The sequence below is a fragment of the Cherax quadricarinatus genome, chromosome 4, assembly GCF_038502225.1.
Source record: "Cherax quadricarinatus isolate ZL_2023a chromosome 4, ASM3850222v1, whole genome shotgun sequence".
NCBI lineage: Eukaryota > Metazoa > Arthropoda > Malacostraca > Decapoda > Parastacidae > Cherax > Cherax quadricarinatus.
The window spans coordinates 1,488,130-1,507,559 of NC_091295.1; the positions used below are offsets into that span (position 1 = coordinate 1,488,130).

The following is a 19,430-nucleotide window of genomic DNA, read 5'->3' on the forward strand; positions in this document are numbered from 1 at the left end:
TATTATTATTATTATTACTAGTACTACTACTACTAGTACTACTACTACTAGTACTACTACTAGTACTACTAGTACTAGTACTACTAGTACTACTACTACTAGTACTACTACTACTAGTACTACTACTACTAGTACTACTAGTACTACTACTACTAGTACTACTACTACTAGTACTACTACTACTAGTACTACTACTACTAGTACTACTACTACTAGTACTACTACTACTAGTACTACTAGTACTAGTACTACTAGTACTAGTACTACTAGTACTAGTACTACTACTAGTACTACTAGTACTAGTACTACTACTAGTACTACTACTACTACTAGTACTACTACTAGTACTACTACTAGTACTACTACTAGTACTACTACTAGTACTACTACTAGTACTACTACTAGTACTACTACTAGTACTACTACTAGTACTACTACTAGTACTACTACTAGTACTACTACTAGTACTACTACTACTACTAGTACTACTACTACTACTACTACTACTACTAGTACTACTACTACTAGTACTACTACTACTAGTACTACTACTACTAGTACTACTACTACTATTACTACTACTACTACTAGTACTACTACTACTATTACTACTACTACTACTACTACTACTACTACTACTACTACTACTACTACTACTACTACTACTACTACTACTACTGTTATTGTTATTGTTATTAGCAGTAGCAGAAATGTTTGATTCTTTGCTGTGTTCAAGAGTAAACACATGATGTCACTGTCTAATACCTGTCCAAATAGCCATTCCAATATGCAGTCATGAATGTGTTTACATTATTTATACTGTAGTTTAATAGCAAATAATGAACAAACAAAACACTCACCACACTGAGTGGTGGGAGGGATGGCTGCCAGTTTCGGAGGGAGGGTAGTAGGGACTCGCAGTGGTGGAGGAATTGGTGGAGGCATTGGTGGAGTCTGTGGTATTTAATAACATACATGTTATTAAAGCATAACATGTATATATTTAGTACAATTTACGACGTTTTCGTGTATTTTATGATTGTTCATGGTTCAACAAGTTAAGCAGTATTGTATTATATTTCCCTACAATATATTGGGGCACCAAACATTCACAGTTTTTCAACATTCGCGAGACTCTAACCCTCGCGAATGTTGAGGGACACTTGTACTCTCTTACATTCCCTTCTTTGCCTCCATGGAAAACGTACCTTTTTTTTCTCTCTCTCTCTCTCTCGCTCTCTCTCTCTCTCTCTCTTCACAGATGTCTCTGAGCACCACCCACCTTTTTCCTTCAATTCTATGGTTAACCTCATCCTTCATAAACCCATCTGCTGACAAGTCAACTCCCCCAAATATCTGAACACATTCACTTCTTCCATACCCCCTCCCTTCAATGTGTTATCCAATTTTTCTTTATCAAAATCGTTTGATACTCTCATCACCTTATTCTTATCTGTGTTCACTTTCAACCTTTACACACCCTCCCAAACTTGTCCACTAACCTTTGCAGCTTTGCTTTAGAATCTCCCAAAAACACAGTATCAGCAAAAAGTCACTGCATCAACTCCCATTGTGTATTTGATTCCCCTTAATTTAATCCCACCCCTCTCCCCAACACCCTAGCATTTACTTATACAACCCCATCTATACATATGTTAAACAACCTTGGTAACATTACACATCCCTATCTAAGACCTACTTTTACTGGGAAGTAATCTTTCTCTCTCCTACACATCCTAACCTGAGCCTCACTATCCTCATAAAAATTCTTTATAGTATTTAGTAACTTATTATTTATTCTATACACTTGCAACATCTGTCACATTGCTCCCCTATCCACTCTATCATATGCCTTTTCTAAATCAATAAATGCAATGAAAACTTCACTACCTTAATCCAATTACTATTCACGTACATGCTTCAATGTAAACACTTGATCTACACATCCCCTACCCATTCTGAAGCCCCTTTGCTCATTCAATCTGTCTTACCTCTAATTCTTTCAATAATAACCCTACCATGACACTACCTGATTTACTCAGTAAACTTATTCCCATATATTTTTTACGATTTCTTTTGTCCCCTTCCCTTTATGTAAAAAAACAAAAATAAATTTTTTTTTTCCAACAAGTCGGCCATCTCCCACCGAGGCAGGGTGACCCAAAAAAAAAAAAAAAAGAAAATCCCCAAAAAGAAAATACTTTCATCATTCAACACTTTCACCACACTCGCACATTATCACTGTTTTTGCAGAGGTGCTAAGAATACAACAGTTTAGAAGCGTACACATATAAAGATACACAACATATCCCTCTAAACTGCCAATATCAAAAATAATGTGAATTAAAAAAAATACAAGAAAAAAAGGGTATATCTGCAACATTTCTGCAAGTGGTAGGACTATATTGCCATCAGCCAAGTGTCCAGCACCAACTTCGTGTCCTTATATTTTTTGGTCTTATTACATATAGAAAATTGCCTTTATTATATTTTTTTTTTTCAAAACCTTCGGAATGGTAGCAATGAAAGCGTAGATGAACGTTTGGACAGTTAATGGGTTAAAAGTAAAAGCAAGGCCATTTTTGCCTGGTATTTAATGATGTAAGAAGACAGAATGGCCGAGTGAGATCCTGTGTTATTAAGTGCTTCTTGCAAAAATCCTTATGTCAAGGTGTACCTGGCTAGGAAGAACCTTTCTTTCCAGATTCCCTTCATTCTGAATAGTTCCTGTAGCCATTGTGAACTCTTATAGTCAGTGAACTCAAATGTGAAGGTAATGTTTTTGCCACCAAACATAGACGGGGTCATGGAGTGATAGCTATTTCAGTGGCCGTCATGTAGAACTATGTCATTGAGGCCAGGATTCATCATGTAGTTCAACGTCATGAGCTCGGCTCACTCAGATAAGCTGTGAGTGGTAAATTTTGGCCTAGATATGAGAATGGGTTTGTGCAGGAGTGTGCACAGTATAAGAGAACTCCTACCCATGCAGTGCATGATGGGTAAAAACAATATGACCATATGTGTGTGGTTTAAAATAGTGAATTAGATTTTTTTTCTGGTTTTATTGGCATTTTTTAGCATCATTGATAAAATGGAAGTTGATGCTTTTGATTAGTTTCAGGACTGGAAGTAGCTTCAAATTGAGATCAGAGTAGTGAAAATACTTATTAAATTTTTGCTAATATTCCTACAATTCAGTAGTAGGTTGGTAGACAGCAACCACCCAGGGAGGTACTACCGTCCTGCCAAGTGAGTGTAAAAAGAAAGCCTGTAATTGTTTTACATGATGGTAGGATTGCTGGTGTCTTTTGTCTGTCTCATAAATATGCAAGATTACAGGCATGTCTTGCTACTTCTACTTACACTTAGGTCACACTACACATACATGTACACGTTTATTTATACACACTCATCTGAGTTTTCTTTGATTTATCTTAATAGTTCTTGGTCTTATTACTTTTCCTTTTATATCCATGGGGAAGTGGAATAAGAATCATTCCTCCGTAAGCCATGCGTGTTGTAAAAGTCAACTAAAATGCCGGGAACAATGGGCTAGTAACCCCTTTTCCTGTAAAGATTACTAAAAAGAATAAGAAGAAGAAAATTGTCAAAGTGGGAAGTCTGAATGTGCGTGAATGTTGTGCAAATGATAAGAAAGAGATGATTGTGGATGTTATGAATGAGAAGAAACTGGATGTCCTGGCTTTAAGTGAAACAAAGCTGAAGGGGGTGGGAGAGTTTTAATGGAGAGGAATAAATGGGATTAGGTCAGGGGTTTCAAATAGAGTTAGAGCTAAAGAAGGAGTAGCAATAATGTTGAAGGATAAGCTATGGCAGGAAAAGAGGGACTACAAATGTATAAATTCAAGGATTATGTGGAGTAAAATAAAGATTGGATGTGAAAAGTGGGTTATAGTAAGCGTGTATGCACCTGGAGAAGAGAGAAGTGTAGAGGAGAGAGAGAGATTCTGGGAAATGTTGAGTGAATACGTGGGGAGTTTTGAATCAAGTGTGAGAGTAATGGTGGTTGGGGATTTCAATGCTAAAGTGGGTAAAAATGTTATGGAGGGAGTAGTAGGTAAATTTGGGGTGCCAGGGGTAGATGTAAATGGGGAGCCTTTAATTGAGCTATGTGTAGAAAGAAATTTGGTAATAAGTAATACATATTTTATGAAAAAGAGGATAAATAAATATACAAGGTATGATGTAGCACGTAATGAAAGTAGTTTGTTAGATTATGTATTGGTGGATAAAAAGTTGATGGGTAGGCTCCAGGATGTACATGTTTATAGAGGGGCAACTGATATATCGGATCATAATTTAGTTGTAGCTACAGTTAGAGTAAGAGGTACATGGGAAAAGAGGAAGGTGGCAACAACAAATAAGAGGGAGGTGAAAGTGTATAAACTAAGGGAGGAGGAAGTTCGGGCGAGATATAAGCGACTATTGGCAGAAAGGTGGGCTAGTGCAAAGATGAGTAGTGAGGGGGTTGAAGAGGGTTGGAATAGTTTTAAAAATGCAGTATTAGAATGTGGGGCAGAAGTTTGTGGTCATAGGAGGGTGGGGGCAGGAGGAAAGAGGAGTGATTGGTGGAATGAAGAAGTAAAGGGTGTGATAAAAGAGAAAAAGGTAGCTTACGAGAGGTTTTTACAAAGTAGAAGCGTTATAAGAAGAGCAGAGTATATGGAGAGTAAAAGAAAGGTAAAGAGAGTGGTGAGAGAGTGCAAAAGGAGAGCAGATGAAAGAGTGGGAGAGGCACTGTCAAAAAATTTTAATGAAAATAAGAAAAAATTTTGGAGTGAGTTAAACAAGTTAAGAAAGCCTAGGGAAAGTATGGATTTGTCAGTTAAAAACAGAGTAGGGGAGTTAGTAGATGGGGAGAGGGAGGTATTAGGTAGATGGCGAGAATATTTTGAGGAACTTTTAAATGTTGAGGAAGAAAGGGAGGCGGTAATTTCATGCACTGGCCAGGGAGGTATACCATCTTTTAGGAGTGAAGAAGACCAGAATGTAAGTGTGGTGGAGGTACGTGAGGCATTACGTAGAACGAAAGGGGGTAAAGCAGCTGGAACTGATGGGATCATGACAGAAATGTTAAAAGCAGGGGGGGATATAGTGTTGGAGTGGTTGGTACTTTTGTTTAATAAATGTATGAAAGAGGGGAAGGTACCTAGGGATTGGCGGAGAGCATGTATAGTCCCTTTATATAAAGGTAAAGGGGACAAAAGAGATTGTAAAAATTATAGAGGAATAAGTTTACTGATTATACCAGGAAAAGTATACGGTAGGGTTATAATTGAAAGAATTAGAGGTAAGACAGAATGTAGAATTGCGGATGAGCAGGGAGGCTTCAGAGTGGGTAGGGGATGTGTAGATCAAGTGTTTACATTGAAGCATATATGTGAACAGTATTTAGATAAAGGTAGGGAAGTTTTTATTGCATTTATGGATTTAGAAAAGGCATATGATAGAGTGGATAGAGGAGCAATGTGGCAGATGTTGCAAGTATATGGAATAGGTGGTAAGTTACTAAATGCTGTAAAGAGTTTTTATGAGGATAGTGAGGCTCAGGTTAGGGTGTGTAGAAGAGAGGGAGAATACTTGCCGGTAAAAGTAGGTCTTAGACAGGGATGTGTAATGTCACCATGGTTGTTTAATATATTTATAGATGGGGTTGTAAAAGAAGTAAATGCTAGGGTGTTTGGGAGAGGGGTGGGATTAAATTATGGGGAATCAAATTCAGAATGGGAATTGACACAGTTACTTTTTGCTGATGATACTGTGCTTATGGGAGATTCTAAAGAAAAATTGCAAAGGTTAGTGGATGAGTTTGAGAATGTGTGTAAAGGTAGAAAGTTGAAAGTGAACATAGAAAAGAGTAAGGTGATGAGGGTATCAAATGATATAGATAAAGAAAAATTGGATATCAAATTGGGGAGGAGGAGTATGGAAGAAGTAAATGTTTTCAGATACTTGGGAGTTGAAGTGTCGGCGGATGGATTTATGAAGGATGAGGTTAATCATAGAATTGATGAGGGAAAAAAGGTGAGTGGTGCGTTGAGGTATATATGGAGTCAAAAAACGTTATCTATGGAGGCAAAGAAGGGAATGTATGAAAGTATAGTAGTACCAACACTCTTATATGGATGTGAAGCTTGGGTGGTAAATGCAGCAGCGAGGAGACGGTTGGAGGCAGTGGAGATGTCCTGTCTAAGGGCAATGTGTGGTGTAAATATTATGCAGAAAATTCGGAGTGTGGAAATTAGAAGGTGTGGAGTTAATAAAAGCATTAGTCAGAGGGCAGAAGAGGGGTTGTTGAGGTGGTTTGGTCATTTAGAGAGAATGGATCAAAGTAGCATGACATGGAAAGCATATAAATCTATAGGGGAAGGAAAGAGGGGTAGGGGTCGTCCTCGAAAGGGTTGGAAAGAGGGGGTAAAGGAGGTTTTGTGGGCGAGGGGCTTGGACTTCCTGCAAGCGTGCATGAGCGTGTTAGATAGGAGTGAATGGAGACGAATGATACTTGGGACCTGACGATCTGTTGGAGTGTGAGCAGGGTAATATTTAGTGAAGGGATTCAGGGAAACCGGTTATTTTCATATAGTCGGACTTGAGTCCTGGAAATGGGAAGTACAATGCCTGCACTTTAAAGGAGGGGTTTGGGATATTGGCAGTTTGGAGGGGTATGTTGTGTATCTTTATACGTATATGCTTCTAAGCTGTTGTATTCTGAGCACCTCTGCAAAAGCAGTGATAATGTGTGAGTGTGGTGAAAGTGTTGAATGATGATGAAAGTATTTTCCTTTTGGGGATTTTCTTTCTTTTTTTTGGGTCACCCTGCCTCGGTGGGAGACGACCGACTTGTTGAAAAAAAAAAAAATTCCTACAACCCGCAGTCTGTAAAATAATTAATATTTTTTCCTGTTTATATTTTGGTATCCAAGAAATAAGAGTAAATTTTCTATTTTTGTGTGACTAAGAATTAGTCACGTCTCCAGGCCCCTCTTACATTACTCTTGCTTTCTATTTTGAATTTTTATTCAAACAAAAAATAGAAGATTTACTGTTATGCAGACTACTGCAATATTGTAATAATTGTGTAAATAATGTCAACCCATTCATGACTGCATATTAGAATGGCTATTTGTACATTTATTGGAAAATGACATCATTTGTTTACTTTTGAACATTGACAAAAATCAAACATTTCCCCTACTTTGAGCTCCATTTCAAGGTTCTTTTCATAGAAAAACCAATCAAAATCACCTCTGTTTCTATAAATATTTTCCATTCTATCAAATGAGACCAAGAAAATGAGAATACTGCCTTAAATGCTATATGAAAATACACCACAAAGTCGGCATTTTAATCCAAAAACACAGTGAGTTTTTTTTTTCTCATTAGGCACTGTGTGCTGCAGGATTTTTTTATGTGGTGCACACTGATCACACACACCCATTCTCTCACATGTGGGCGTACCAGCTTTCTCCTCCTTGATTTGAAGCCGCTAGAATTTTTGAGTATGTATACGTCAAACACGGTGGCTCGTAACTCGTATATATGCGACTGTAGCAGTCAAAGGGTTAACCCTTTGAGAATCCAAGAATTTAAAATAAAAAAGTTATTTATTCTTATTAACCCTTTGAGGGTCCGTCCCGTAGATCTACGGCTTTACGTTCAGGGTCCAAACCATAGATCTACGTCATGAGCTCAGCTCACTCTGATAAACTGTGAGTGGTACATTTGGGCCTAGATATGAGAGAATACATCTGTGGTATGTGTGCGCCACATAAAACAGATCCTGCAGCATGCTGTATATAATGAGAGAAAAAAACTGAAATCATGATTTTTCGATTAAAACAGCGACTTTGCAGTGTTTTTTTCATATGTTTTTTATAGTTGTATTTGCGATTTCTTGGTCTCATTTGATAGAATGGAAGACATATTACAGAAATTAAGATGATTTTGATTGGTTTTAGCACTGGAAATGGCTTGAAACTGAGCTCAAAGTAGCAGAAATGTTAAATTTTTGCCGATATTCAAGAGTAAACAAACGACCTCACACGTCTAATACACGCCAGCTGGTGGGTCTAATATGCATTCACAAATATGGTGATGATATTTATACAATTATTACAGTATTGCATAACAGTAAATCTTCTATTTTTTGGTGTGAATAAAAATTCATTATGTGAATAAAAAATCAAAATGGAATTTATTTGTAAAGCCTCAAAACATAACTAATGAACAGAGGAAATGTTAGTTTAGTTCCAGGAATACCTACATTGTTTATTCTGGACCCTATTTTGAAATTGGAATATTTTGAACTTTGTGTAAAATTGGCCAAATTAACAATTTCTGATCACTTTAATTTGTAGTTGAAACAGTTGACTTGGCGATTTCTTGTGCTCAATCAATAGAATAGAAGTAATACTAGTGAAATAGCTAAGAATTTGGTTGACTGGAATAATGTAATTGGCCTAAAATAGGAGTCAAAGTCGGCAAAATCGTCGATTCGTAAATATCGCTGACACATCAAAATTCGCGAGAGCATAATTTCGTCAATTTTCCATCAAATTTCGTACCTTTTGTTTTATTACCTTCACAAAAAGATTCTCTACCATTTCACAAGAAAAAATAACAAATTTTTTTTTTTTGAAAATTCTTGGACACTGGGGCACCACTTCAGATTTGGGCCTTGGACCCTGAAGGGGTTAAAGGGTAGAGAAACTTTTTCTGAATGTAATAAAACAAAAAGTACAAAATTTGTTTGAAAATTGACGAAATTACACTCACAAATTTTATTGCGTCAGCGATATTTATGCATTGGCGATTTTTGCCCATTTGACTCCTATTTTGGGCCAATTACATTATTCCAGATGACCAAATACTTAGCTATTTCGCGAGTATTACCTCTATTTTATCGATTGAAAACAAGAAACTGCCCAGTCAACTACTTTAGTTATCCAATAAAGTGATCAGAAATTGGTATGTTGGCCAATTTCACGCAAAATAGGATCCAGAATAAACAATGCAGGCATTCCTGGCACCAAAGTAACATTTCCTCTGTTTATTAGTTACATTTCCAGGCTTTACAGATGAATTCCATCTTGATTTTTTGTTCACACCAAAAAATAGAAGATTTACTGTTATGCAATTTTATAATAATTGTATAAAAAATATCAGCGCATTCATGAACGTATGTTAGATTCACCAGTTGACATGTAGTGGACGCATTACATCATTTATTTACTCTTAATTCTGCAATGCTCCAATTAATGTATACATTCCACCATTTTCCTTGCTCCCCTCCAATGTTTTGTCTACAAATACAGCCTCTTTTCACTTAACAGTTCAATTCGTAAGACCACGTCGGTAAACTAATTTGTTGCTAAGTGAGGAGCATACTATAATGGTGGTAGGTTTGTGTTAACCATCGTTGATATTGTTTTAATATCACCTTTGCACCATTTATAACGTTTTTGGTATACGTATTTTTAAATGTTTGTTACAATATACAGTGAACTACTGTATAAACATAATAGAGGAAATTTGCTTTAATATACATTAATTAGGAATGCATGCTAGTCAAAGCTCGTCGTAAGTCCGAGTCGTCAGTAAACAAGTATATGTCGCTAAGTGAGGAGAGGCTGTACATCTTTTCAATTAATTTAATAATACATTTTCACTATTGAAATATTAATTTCCTCTAAATTACAACATTTTAACTTAAGTTCATTCAACTCTCTATGGATTTCAGTGGACCCCTGGTTATTGGCCGTAATCCATTCCTGAAGGTTGGCCAATAACCGAATTAATATTTCCCATAAGAATTAATGGAAATACAATTAATTCATTCCAAACAAAAATATTCACAAAAAAAAAATTCTTTTTTTTACAATTATGTAAGTATTACATACCGTTATTGAAGGCTAATGCTGGCTTCTGGAAGATAGGGAGGAGGAAAGAGGGAGGAGTTAGTGTTTGGAAGGGGAATCCCCCTCCATGAAGACTTGAGGTAGCAAAGCCTTCTCTGGGGTTCCCTTCTGTCATTTAATGCCACTAGGACCAGCTTGAGAGTCACTGGACCCCTGTCTCACAAAACTGTCCAGAGTGCTCTGTTTCTGGCATCTCTTTAAGATTTCCTTGAAGTGGGACAGGGTTTTGTCACTGAACATGTTGCAGATATGGCTTGTTTCAGCTTTGTCAGGGTGGTGTTTCTCGACAAAAGCTTGCACTCTAGTCCACATTGCACACACCCCTTTATTCTCTGAAGAAGGCACCTCCTTCACTCCCTCTTCCTCCTCCTCTGAAGCAAGTTCCTCAGCTGCAGTCTGTTGCTGTTCAAGTTGAAGCTCTTGAAGCTATTCAGTGGTAAGCTCTTCCCTGTAGTCCTCCACCAACTCTTCCACATCCTCGCCACTCACCTCCAACCCCAGGGACTTCCCCAGTTCCACAATAGAGTCCACAGGGTCGGCAGGGTCAGGGTCACGGTGAACCTCAAACCCTTCAGAATCCCTCTCTTGGACACAATCTGGCCACAGTTTTCTCCAAGCAGAGTTCAAAGTCCTGGAAGTCACTCCTCTCAAGCCTTACCTATAAGGCTTATGCAATGGAGGATAGTGAAGTGATTCCTCCAGAACTCTCTTAGGGTCAAATGAGTGTCCAAGGTCACTTCAAAGCACTTTTGAAACACTGCTTATGTGTAGAGTTTTTTGAAGTTAGAAATGATCTGCTGGTCCTTGGGCTGGAGGAGAGGAGTGGTGTTAGGAGACAAGAACTTCACTTTTATAAAACTGAAGTCCCTAAACACTTGGTCTTCTAAGTCTGGAGGATGTGCAGGAGCATTGTCCAGTACCAGGAGGCACTTGAGTGGCACTTTCTTTTCCAGGAGGTATTTTTTCACACTTGGGCCAAACACATCATTAGCCCACTCTTTGAAAATTTGCCTTGTGACCCATGTCTTATGATTAGCTTTCCACATCACACACAATCTATTCTTTATGACATTGTTTTTCTTAAAAACACTGGGATTTTCTGAGTGATACACAAGTAATGGCTTCACTTTGAAATCCCCGCTAGCATTACCACACAACAAAAGAGTAAGCCTATCTTTCATAGGCTTGTGTCCTGGCAGTGCCTTTTCCTGGGTAATGTAGGTTCTGTTTGGCATTTTCTTCCAAAACAGGCCTGTTTCGTCATAATTGAACACTTGTTGGGGTTCGAATCCTTCAGCCTTTACATAGGCCTGGAATTTGTGAACATACTTTTCAGCTGCATATTTGTCAGAACTTGCAGCCTCACCATGCCTTACAACACTGTGTATGCCACTATGCTTTTTAAATCTATCAAACCATCCTTTGCTGGCCCTAAATTCACAAACTGCAGCACTTTTTCCAGGCATTTTCTTTACAAGATACTCATGCAACTGCTTTGCCTTCTCACAAATGATCGACTCCACAACACTGTCACCCACTAATTATTTTTCTTTAATCCACAATAATAATAACTTCTCCATCTCTTCCATTATCTGTGGCCTTTGTTTAGTTAGAAAAGCTACTCCTTTTGCAACATTAGCATCTTTGATTTGTTCTTTCTTTGCCAGGATGGATGTAATTGTTGATTTATTCTTGCTGTACATCCTGGCAAGTTCCACCACCTTCATTCCACTCTCAAACTTTTCTATCACTTCACGCATAAATTCCATGGTGTTTCTCACTTTCCTTACCACAGGAACTTTACTAGGAACTCTCTTTGGAGCCATGGTTACTTTTTTCACAGTTGCACTGCAAGAAAAACCACTAAAAACAATGGTAAACAAGCGAAATGTTTGGATGTATGACCAGAAGCTGCCTCAGCCACTGAGAGACAAAGCCAAACTGAAGTGCAAGCTGCCCCAGCCGGCAGATGGACATGTCCAAAATGGCCAATAACCGAGCGAGCGGCTGATAACTGGGTGCCGAAAACTCCGCTGATAACCGAGTTGGCCGATAACCAAACCGGCCAATAACCGGGGGTCCACTGTATAAGGAAATGTTCTCATGTCACAGAACATCTTAATGACTGAAGATGCACAGTGCACTACACAAATTACAGGAAAATTTGATTTTCCAGATTTTGTAGTTTAACATTTCTTTCCCTTACCATAAGTATTCTACCATAATTGTTTATAGTGTCCAAGAGAGAACCCGCATTAATGGATTCAAATTAGACAAGTTTAGATTTAGAAAGGATATAGGGTAGTTGATGAGTGGAACAGTCTGCCTAGTTAGGTTATTGAGGCTAAAACCTTGGGTAGTTTGAAATTTAGGTTGGATAAATACATGAATGAAACTGGTTGGATTTGAGTTGGACTTGCATACGAGTGGATAGTTATCAGAGCTTATTTCTTGGGTGGCATTGAAAATTGGGTTGGGCAAATTTTTTGTTAGTGGGATGGATTGTAAAGGACCTGCCTAGTATGGGCCAACAGGCCTGCTGCAGTGTTCCTCCTTTCTTATGTTCTTATGTTGAATATCGGCAGGAATTGAACATCTCTACTATTTTGAGCTCAATTTCAAGCCATTTTCAGTACTTAAACAGTCAAAATCATCTCTATTTCTGTAATATATCTTCCATTCTATCAAATGAAACCAAGAAACTGCGAATACAACTGTAAAAATCATATGAAAATACACGGTTGCATTTTTTCTCATTATGCACTGTGTGCTGCAGGATTTGTTTTATATGGTGCACACTTCCCACATAGATGCACTCTCTCATATCTAGTCCCAGATTTACCGCTCACAGCTTAACTAAGCGAGGTGAACTCATGACATAGAACTATGGCTTGGACCCTCAAACAGTTAATATCCAGACCCCAGATGTAGTGAAAAGATCAGATTAGTTTAATAAACAGAGTACTATATGAGACTCTCCCAGACTGGAAGTGTAGGAGTCAGTAGGAGCTTTGCTGCTCCAAACACTTGATCCTTAAACTCCAACTTAGGTTGGAGGTAAAATTTCCACTTGTGTAAGCTACCAAAATTTTGCACATAATTTTATGCCATGCTGAGTCTTTTACATTTTATGCCACATAATATCCAGCGTTTAACCCCTTGAGTGTTGAGACCCTACTCGCAAACTTGCTTATAGTGTCAAAGAATTAAAAAAAATATATATTTTTTTCTTACAAAATTACAGAATTACACTCTCCTGAAGTTAGCAATCTCGGTGATATTTATGCATCAGCGATTTTGTCCACTTTGAGCCCTACTTTTGGTCAATTCCTTTGTTCCACTTGACCAAACTTGGCTATTTTGGTAGAACTCCTTTTATTCTATTGAGTACAAGAAACTGCCCTTTTACCGATTTCACACAAAATTCAAGAAAGGCCAATTTCAAAATAGAGGCCAGAATAAAGAATGTAGACATTCCTTGCACTAAAATAACATTTTCTCTGTTCATTAATCACATCTCCAGGCCCCTCTTATATTTCGCTTGCTTTTCATTTTGAATTTTTATTCACACAAAAAAACAGATGATTTACTGTTATTCAGATGACTGCATAATGGTAATTGTATAAATAATACCAGTGCATTTGTGAATGCACATTAGACCCACCAGTTGACATGTATTGGATGCGTGATGTGATTTGTTTACTCTCGAACATCGTCAAAAATCTAACATTTCTGCTACTTTGAGCTTAGTTTCAAGCTACTTTTAGTTGATAAACCATTCAGAATCACCTCTGTTTCTGTAATATATCTCCCATTTTGAGACCAAGAAAATGAGATTACAACCGTAAATCCCATACGAAAATACACAGCAAAGTCACTCTTTTAAACCAAAGATATGGTCGCAGTTTTTTCTCCTGCACTGCTTGCTGAAGGATTTTTTTTTTATGCTGTGCACACTGACCACATAGCTACTAGCTTTCTCCAACAAGATTTGAAGCCGCTAGAATTTTGGCGTTGTATTATGGGACTGACACTGGCTTCAGAGCCATAATTTTATGGGACTGACACCAAAGGGGTTAAGAGTGCTATGAATTTTTGGTTGCCCTTTTACAATAGCAATACAAAATCATGCAGTGTTGGTGTGAACTGATGAATTACTGTACAGTGGACCCCCGCATACCGTTGGCATCACATAACGTTAAATCCGCATAGCGATACATTTTATCACTAAAATTTTGCCTCGCATAGCGCTAAAAAACTCGCTCAACGCTATTCGTCCAAGACGCGTCTATGTGAGGCCTGAGCCAGCCTCACATGTTCCGCCGGTGGCATTGTTTACAAGCCAGCCTCCGCGGTAACATCCAAGCACACAATCTGAACATTTCGTATTATTAGAGCGTTTTTGGTGATTTTATCTGCAAAATAAGTGACCATGGGCCCCAAGAAAGCTTCTAGTGCCAACCCTGTGGTAAAAAGGGTGAGAAATATTATCAAAATACTGTGGTACCATGGTCAACTGCTGATGCTGCTGCTGCTGTAGCACTCAGCTGCTGCTGTTGTAGCATCGTCAGCTGCTGCTGCTGCTGTACCACCGTCAGCTGCTGCTGCTGTAGTACCGTCTGCTGCTGCTGTAGCACTGTCAGCTGCTGCTGCACTGTCAGCTGCTGCTGCTGTAGCACTGTCAGCTGCTGCTGCTGCTGCTGCTGCTGCTGCTGCTGCTGTAGCACCGTTGTTGGTGTGGCTTATTGAGAATACCAAGAAACAATTAACCCCAGAGGGTTAGCCACCCAGGATAACCCAAAAAAGTCAGTGTCATCGAAGACTGTCTAACTTATTTCCATTGGGGCCCTTAATCTTGTCTCCCAGGATGCAACCCACACCAGTCGGCTAACACCCAGGTGAACAGGGAAAAATGCCCGGAACTAGAGCTCATATTGGTGAATTTAAAGCCAGCAAAGGTTGGTTTGAGAGATTTAAGAATCGTAGTGGCATACACAGTGTGATAAGGCCTGTTTTGGAAGAAAATGCCAAACAGGACCTACAGTACTCAGGAGGAAAAGGCACTCCCAGGACACAGTGTCTCATCAGTCATTGCTGCATCTTCAATAAAGGTAAGTGTCATTTATTCTTCATTTAGTAGAGTAGTACATGCACAATGTATATTGTGCATGTACTACTCTACTATTGTGCATGTATCCTTCTCTTTGTGTGTAGGAAAATGTATATTTCATGTGGTAAAATTTTTTTTTTCATACTTTTGGGTGTCGTGCACGGATTAATTTGATTTCCATTATTTCTTATGGGGAAAATTCATTCGCATAACAATAATTTCGCCTAACAATGAGCTCTCAGGAACGGATTAATATCATTATGCGGGGGTCCACTGTACTTGATATAATTGATATTATCTTTATAAGCTGTTACAACCTGGCTGACTTGTGCTTTTGATGACTCATTACTAATTTAAAAATATCAAATGGAATGAATGGGGCTTAAACCCATGGCAAGGGAGTCCAATGGTTAACATACTGACCTGTGAGTTTTAGCACTCACTCACCATGGTTCAAGCACCATCCACTCCCTGATTTGTTTGCAGTTGTGTAATAAGATTTTGTGAGTCTTCAATAATGATATTACTTGATTGGCAGCCACATATTTGTGGGGAGGGGGAGGGTGTTATGCTTCTTGCTCCATCAAACTGTACCTCACAATCCCCAGATACTGTATTGCACTGATTGTAAAAATACAATTTTAAAATCCAATGTATTTTCTTGCACTAGTGTACGCCATCCGGGAAGCGGCGACCAATAACTTGAGGAAGTTGGTGGAGAAGTTTGGCTCTGAGTGGGCGGCCCAGAATGTCTTGCCCAAAATTAATGCCATGTCCCGTGATGGTAACTACCTTCACCGCATGACCTGCCTTGCCTGTATCAATGTAAGTCTCTCTAGTCTGGATCCAGGGAACTTGAGCTGAACTCCCTGTGGATCAAGCCTAATTGATGAGTTTTTGTTTACCTGAACTACATGAACCCTGTGGGCTTAGTGTTATTCCATGCATATATTATTGCATTTAGTGTAGATGAGCCAGGTTGTGATAGCTATGTGGTCTTGCTAGCATAGTTTGGGTAACCAGACAGCCAAGAGGGAAGCTTTGGCTGCTGGCTGGACTCTGATGCTAGAAGAATCCTCATAACTGGTCACAGGTAATATAAGAAACGGTTTGTTGTGACATTGTTGAAAAGCAAGACACTTGCAACAGTTGAGTATCCCTTATTGTTGTTAGAAATGTTTCACCTTCAGAGTAGTCTTCTTTAGTCAAATACAGTCAACAGCTGTTACAGAGGTCTTGATCTTCAACGTTGGGTGTTGAATATACCATTTTCATAATGTATGTTGTGTTATGGTTGCAGGCTTGACCGGCCCTAAGGCTCAGTCTTTCCGCTGCCCACAAGTGATAACCTGAGTATTCTGCACATTGTAGTACACTAGAATCTCTTTATATTGTACATCCAGGGATCTCCTTCAATAAATAGTGAAGCAGCATACCCAAGTCCTTGCTATACAGGACAGTGACCGGTCAATCACTGGGTGAAGTATAAATACTGGGAAAATATCCCTCACTAGTTGGGGAAATTTTGACACACATTGCTGTTGGTAAATATTAATTTTTTTTCCTAAATATGAGCACTGCAGTAGGCCTACTGGACTATTCTATTGAATGTAGTGTATTCTATTGAATGTAGTGCAGCCACTTGTACACAACTCTATTGCTCAACTATTTCTTATACCTAAGAAAGGGGGCACTGCAGTAGACCTACTTGCCAACTTAAGATCTTACTCGTACACCTGGCCAGCCCAAGGTCTTACTCGTACACTTGGCCAACCCAAGGTCTTACTCGTACACCTGGCCAGCCCAAGGTCTTACTCGTACACCTGGCCAACCCAGGGTCTTGTACACTTGGCAAACTCAGTCCTAGTTGCACACTTGGCTAACCCAGGGTCTTACTCATACATTTGGCCAACCCAAGGCTTCAAAAAGAAATTCAAATATTCTTCCTCGAAGCCTTTTTATTCACTTCTCCGAGTCTTTGGGCCCTACAGTTTGCTCTAGTGGGGGGCCCCACTGTGTATTACAGAACTATAAAAAAAAAGGTAATAGTTGTGATGAACATGCTTGTGTTATCAAAGCATGCTCAATAATCCACATGGGGTGACAAACTTAGAAGATTAATTGATCTGTATATTTTGATCCCCGGTTATTTTCATATAGTCGGACTTGAGTCCTGGAAATAGGAAGTACAATGCCTACACTTTAAAGGAGGGGTTTGGGATATTGGCAGTTTGGAGGGATATGTTGTGTATCTTTATACGTATATGCTTCTAAACTGTTGTATTCTGAGCACCTCTGCAAAAGCAGTGATAATGTGTGAGTGTGGTGAAAGAGTTGAATGATGATGAAAGTATTTTCTTTTTTGGGGATTTTCTTTCTTTTTTGGGTCACCCTGCCTCGGTGGGAAACGGCCGACTTGTTGAAAAAAAAAAAAAATTGATCCCCTTCTTGGATCCTTGTTGAGTACACACGTTATTTCTTGTAAGGTCGAGTTTTTGTTCCAAGATAGTGTGTACATTACAGAATATTAAAATTGTAGTGTTTGTTGCAGGTTGTGGGAGAAGTATGTGGCAAGGATGTGACCACCAAGACACTGTTGCCTACTGTTTTATCAATGGCCAATGATAACGTTCCCAATGTCAGATTTAATGTGGCTAAAACACTTCAGATTATTGGACCACACATTGAAAAAGAGTAAGTAACTTGCAATTTTTATTTTTCTATTTTCAACAAATTGGCTGTATCCTGTTGAGGCTGGGTGACCTAAAAAGAAAAATGAAATGTGATATTTTATTGTGGCAATGTTTTGCTCTCCAGGAGCTTTGTCAAGCTGTTGCAAACAATACATGGACACAGAGGGTATATATAGGCTTAGAGTGAGGTGTAATACTAGTGGTAGTAGTAGTAATATAAATTATAATAGTAGTAGTAATACAATATGGTAGAACAATCAAGTTGAACATGAGTAAAAGGTCAAAAAACTATTACTTGGGTAGTATTAAAGTAGGTTAGACAAATATTTCTGTTGATTAGATCTGAGAAGGTCTGTTTCAGTGTTCTTTCTCTGTTGGATTCTTTTGTAACAGAGAGACTGTGATGGCAGGGTTTACTGTTTTGAGGAGGATTTTTGCTAATACTTCAGAGATAATGATACTGCGTTTATTTTGCTCGATTGTGTTAGAAACCGCGATTAACCCTTTGACTGCCGCGGCCGTATATCTACGTCTTATGAGGTACCGTGTTTGACGTATATATACTCATAAATTCTAGCGGCTTCAAATCAAGCAGGAGAAAGCTGGTAGGCCCACATGTGAGAGAATGGGTCTGTGTGGTCAGTGTGCACCATATAAAAAAATCCTGGAGCACGCAGTGCATAATGAGAAAAAAAAAACTCCGACCATTTTTTTTAATTAAAATGCCGACTGGTCTATTTTCGTATAGTATTTATGGTTGTATTCTCGTTTTCTTGGTCTCTTTTGATATAATGGAAAACATATTATAGAAATAGAGGTGATTTTGATTGATTTTACTATAAAAAGAACCTAGAAATGGAGCTCAAAGTAGGGGAAATGTTTGATTTTTGCCAATGTTCAAAAGTAAACAAATGATGCTATTGTCCAATAAATGTCCATCTAGCCATTCTAATATGCAGTCATGAATGGGTTGATGTTATTTATACAATTATTACAGTATTGCAGTAGTCTGCGTAATAGTAAGTCTTCTATTTTTTGTTTGAATAAAAATTCAAAATAGAAAGCAAGAATAATATCAGAGGGGCCTGGAGACATGACTGATGAACAAAGAAAATGTTATTTTAGATCCAGGAATGTCTGCATTGTTCATTCTGGACCTTATTTTGAAATGTCATATTTTTTAGTTTTCGTGAAATTGGCCAAATTGCAAATTTCTGACCACATTATTAGGTAGTTGAAATCGGTAAATGGGCAGTTTCTTGTACTCAATCGATAGAAAAAATGGAGTTCTAAAGAAATAGCTATGAGTTTGGGCGACTGGAACAAGGGAATTAGCCAAAAATAGGGCTCATAGTGGGCGAAATCGCCGATTTGTAAACAGCGCCGAGGTCGCTAACTTCGCGAGAGCATAATTTCATCAGTTTTCCATCAAATTTCGTTTTTTTGGTGTCATTACAATCGGGAAAAGATTCTCTATCATTTCATAAGAAAAACAAACTTTTTTTTTAAATTTTGCGACACCAGGAGACACCTCAGGATTGGGGGTTGCAACAGTCAAAGGGTTAATGATGATTCAAGGCATTTACATCTGCGGAAATTTGGCTCTCTGATTACTAGTCAGGCGTCGTTGAATTTCATGAGTTCATTGGTGAAATTCTGTTGTTGTACGCAAGCGTTCAAATTATC

General features: G+C 38.5%; 1 protein-coding gene across 4 annotated transcripts in view; it reads left to right on the plus strand.

Annotated features, from left to right (window-relative positions):
* Pp2A-29B (Protein phosphatase PP2A regulatory subunit A) overlaps positions 1–19,430 on the plus strand; it is a 121,686-nt gene that overhangs the window by 72,536 nt on the left and 29,720 nt on the right. For all 4 annotated transcript variants that reach the window (XR_011393139.1, XM_070093953.1, XM_070093960.1 and 1 more), the window contains exons 9-10: positions 15,722–15,876; positions 17,603–17,745. Coding sequence is in view for 3 of the 4 variants with exons in the window: in XM_070093953.1 (XP_069950054.1) it covers positions 15,722–15,876; positions 17,603–17,745 (298 nt within the window). In the remaining variant the exon portion in view is untranslated. The remainder of the gene's footprint in view (positions 1–15,721; positions 15,877–17,602; positions 17,746–19,430) is intronic.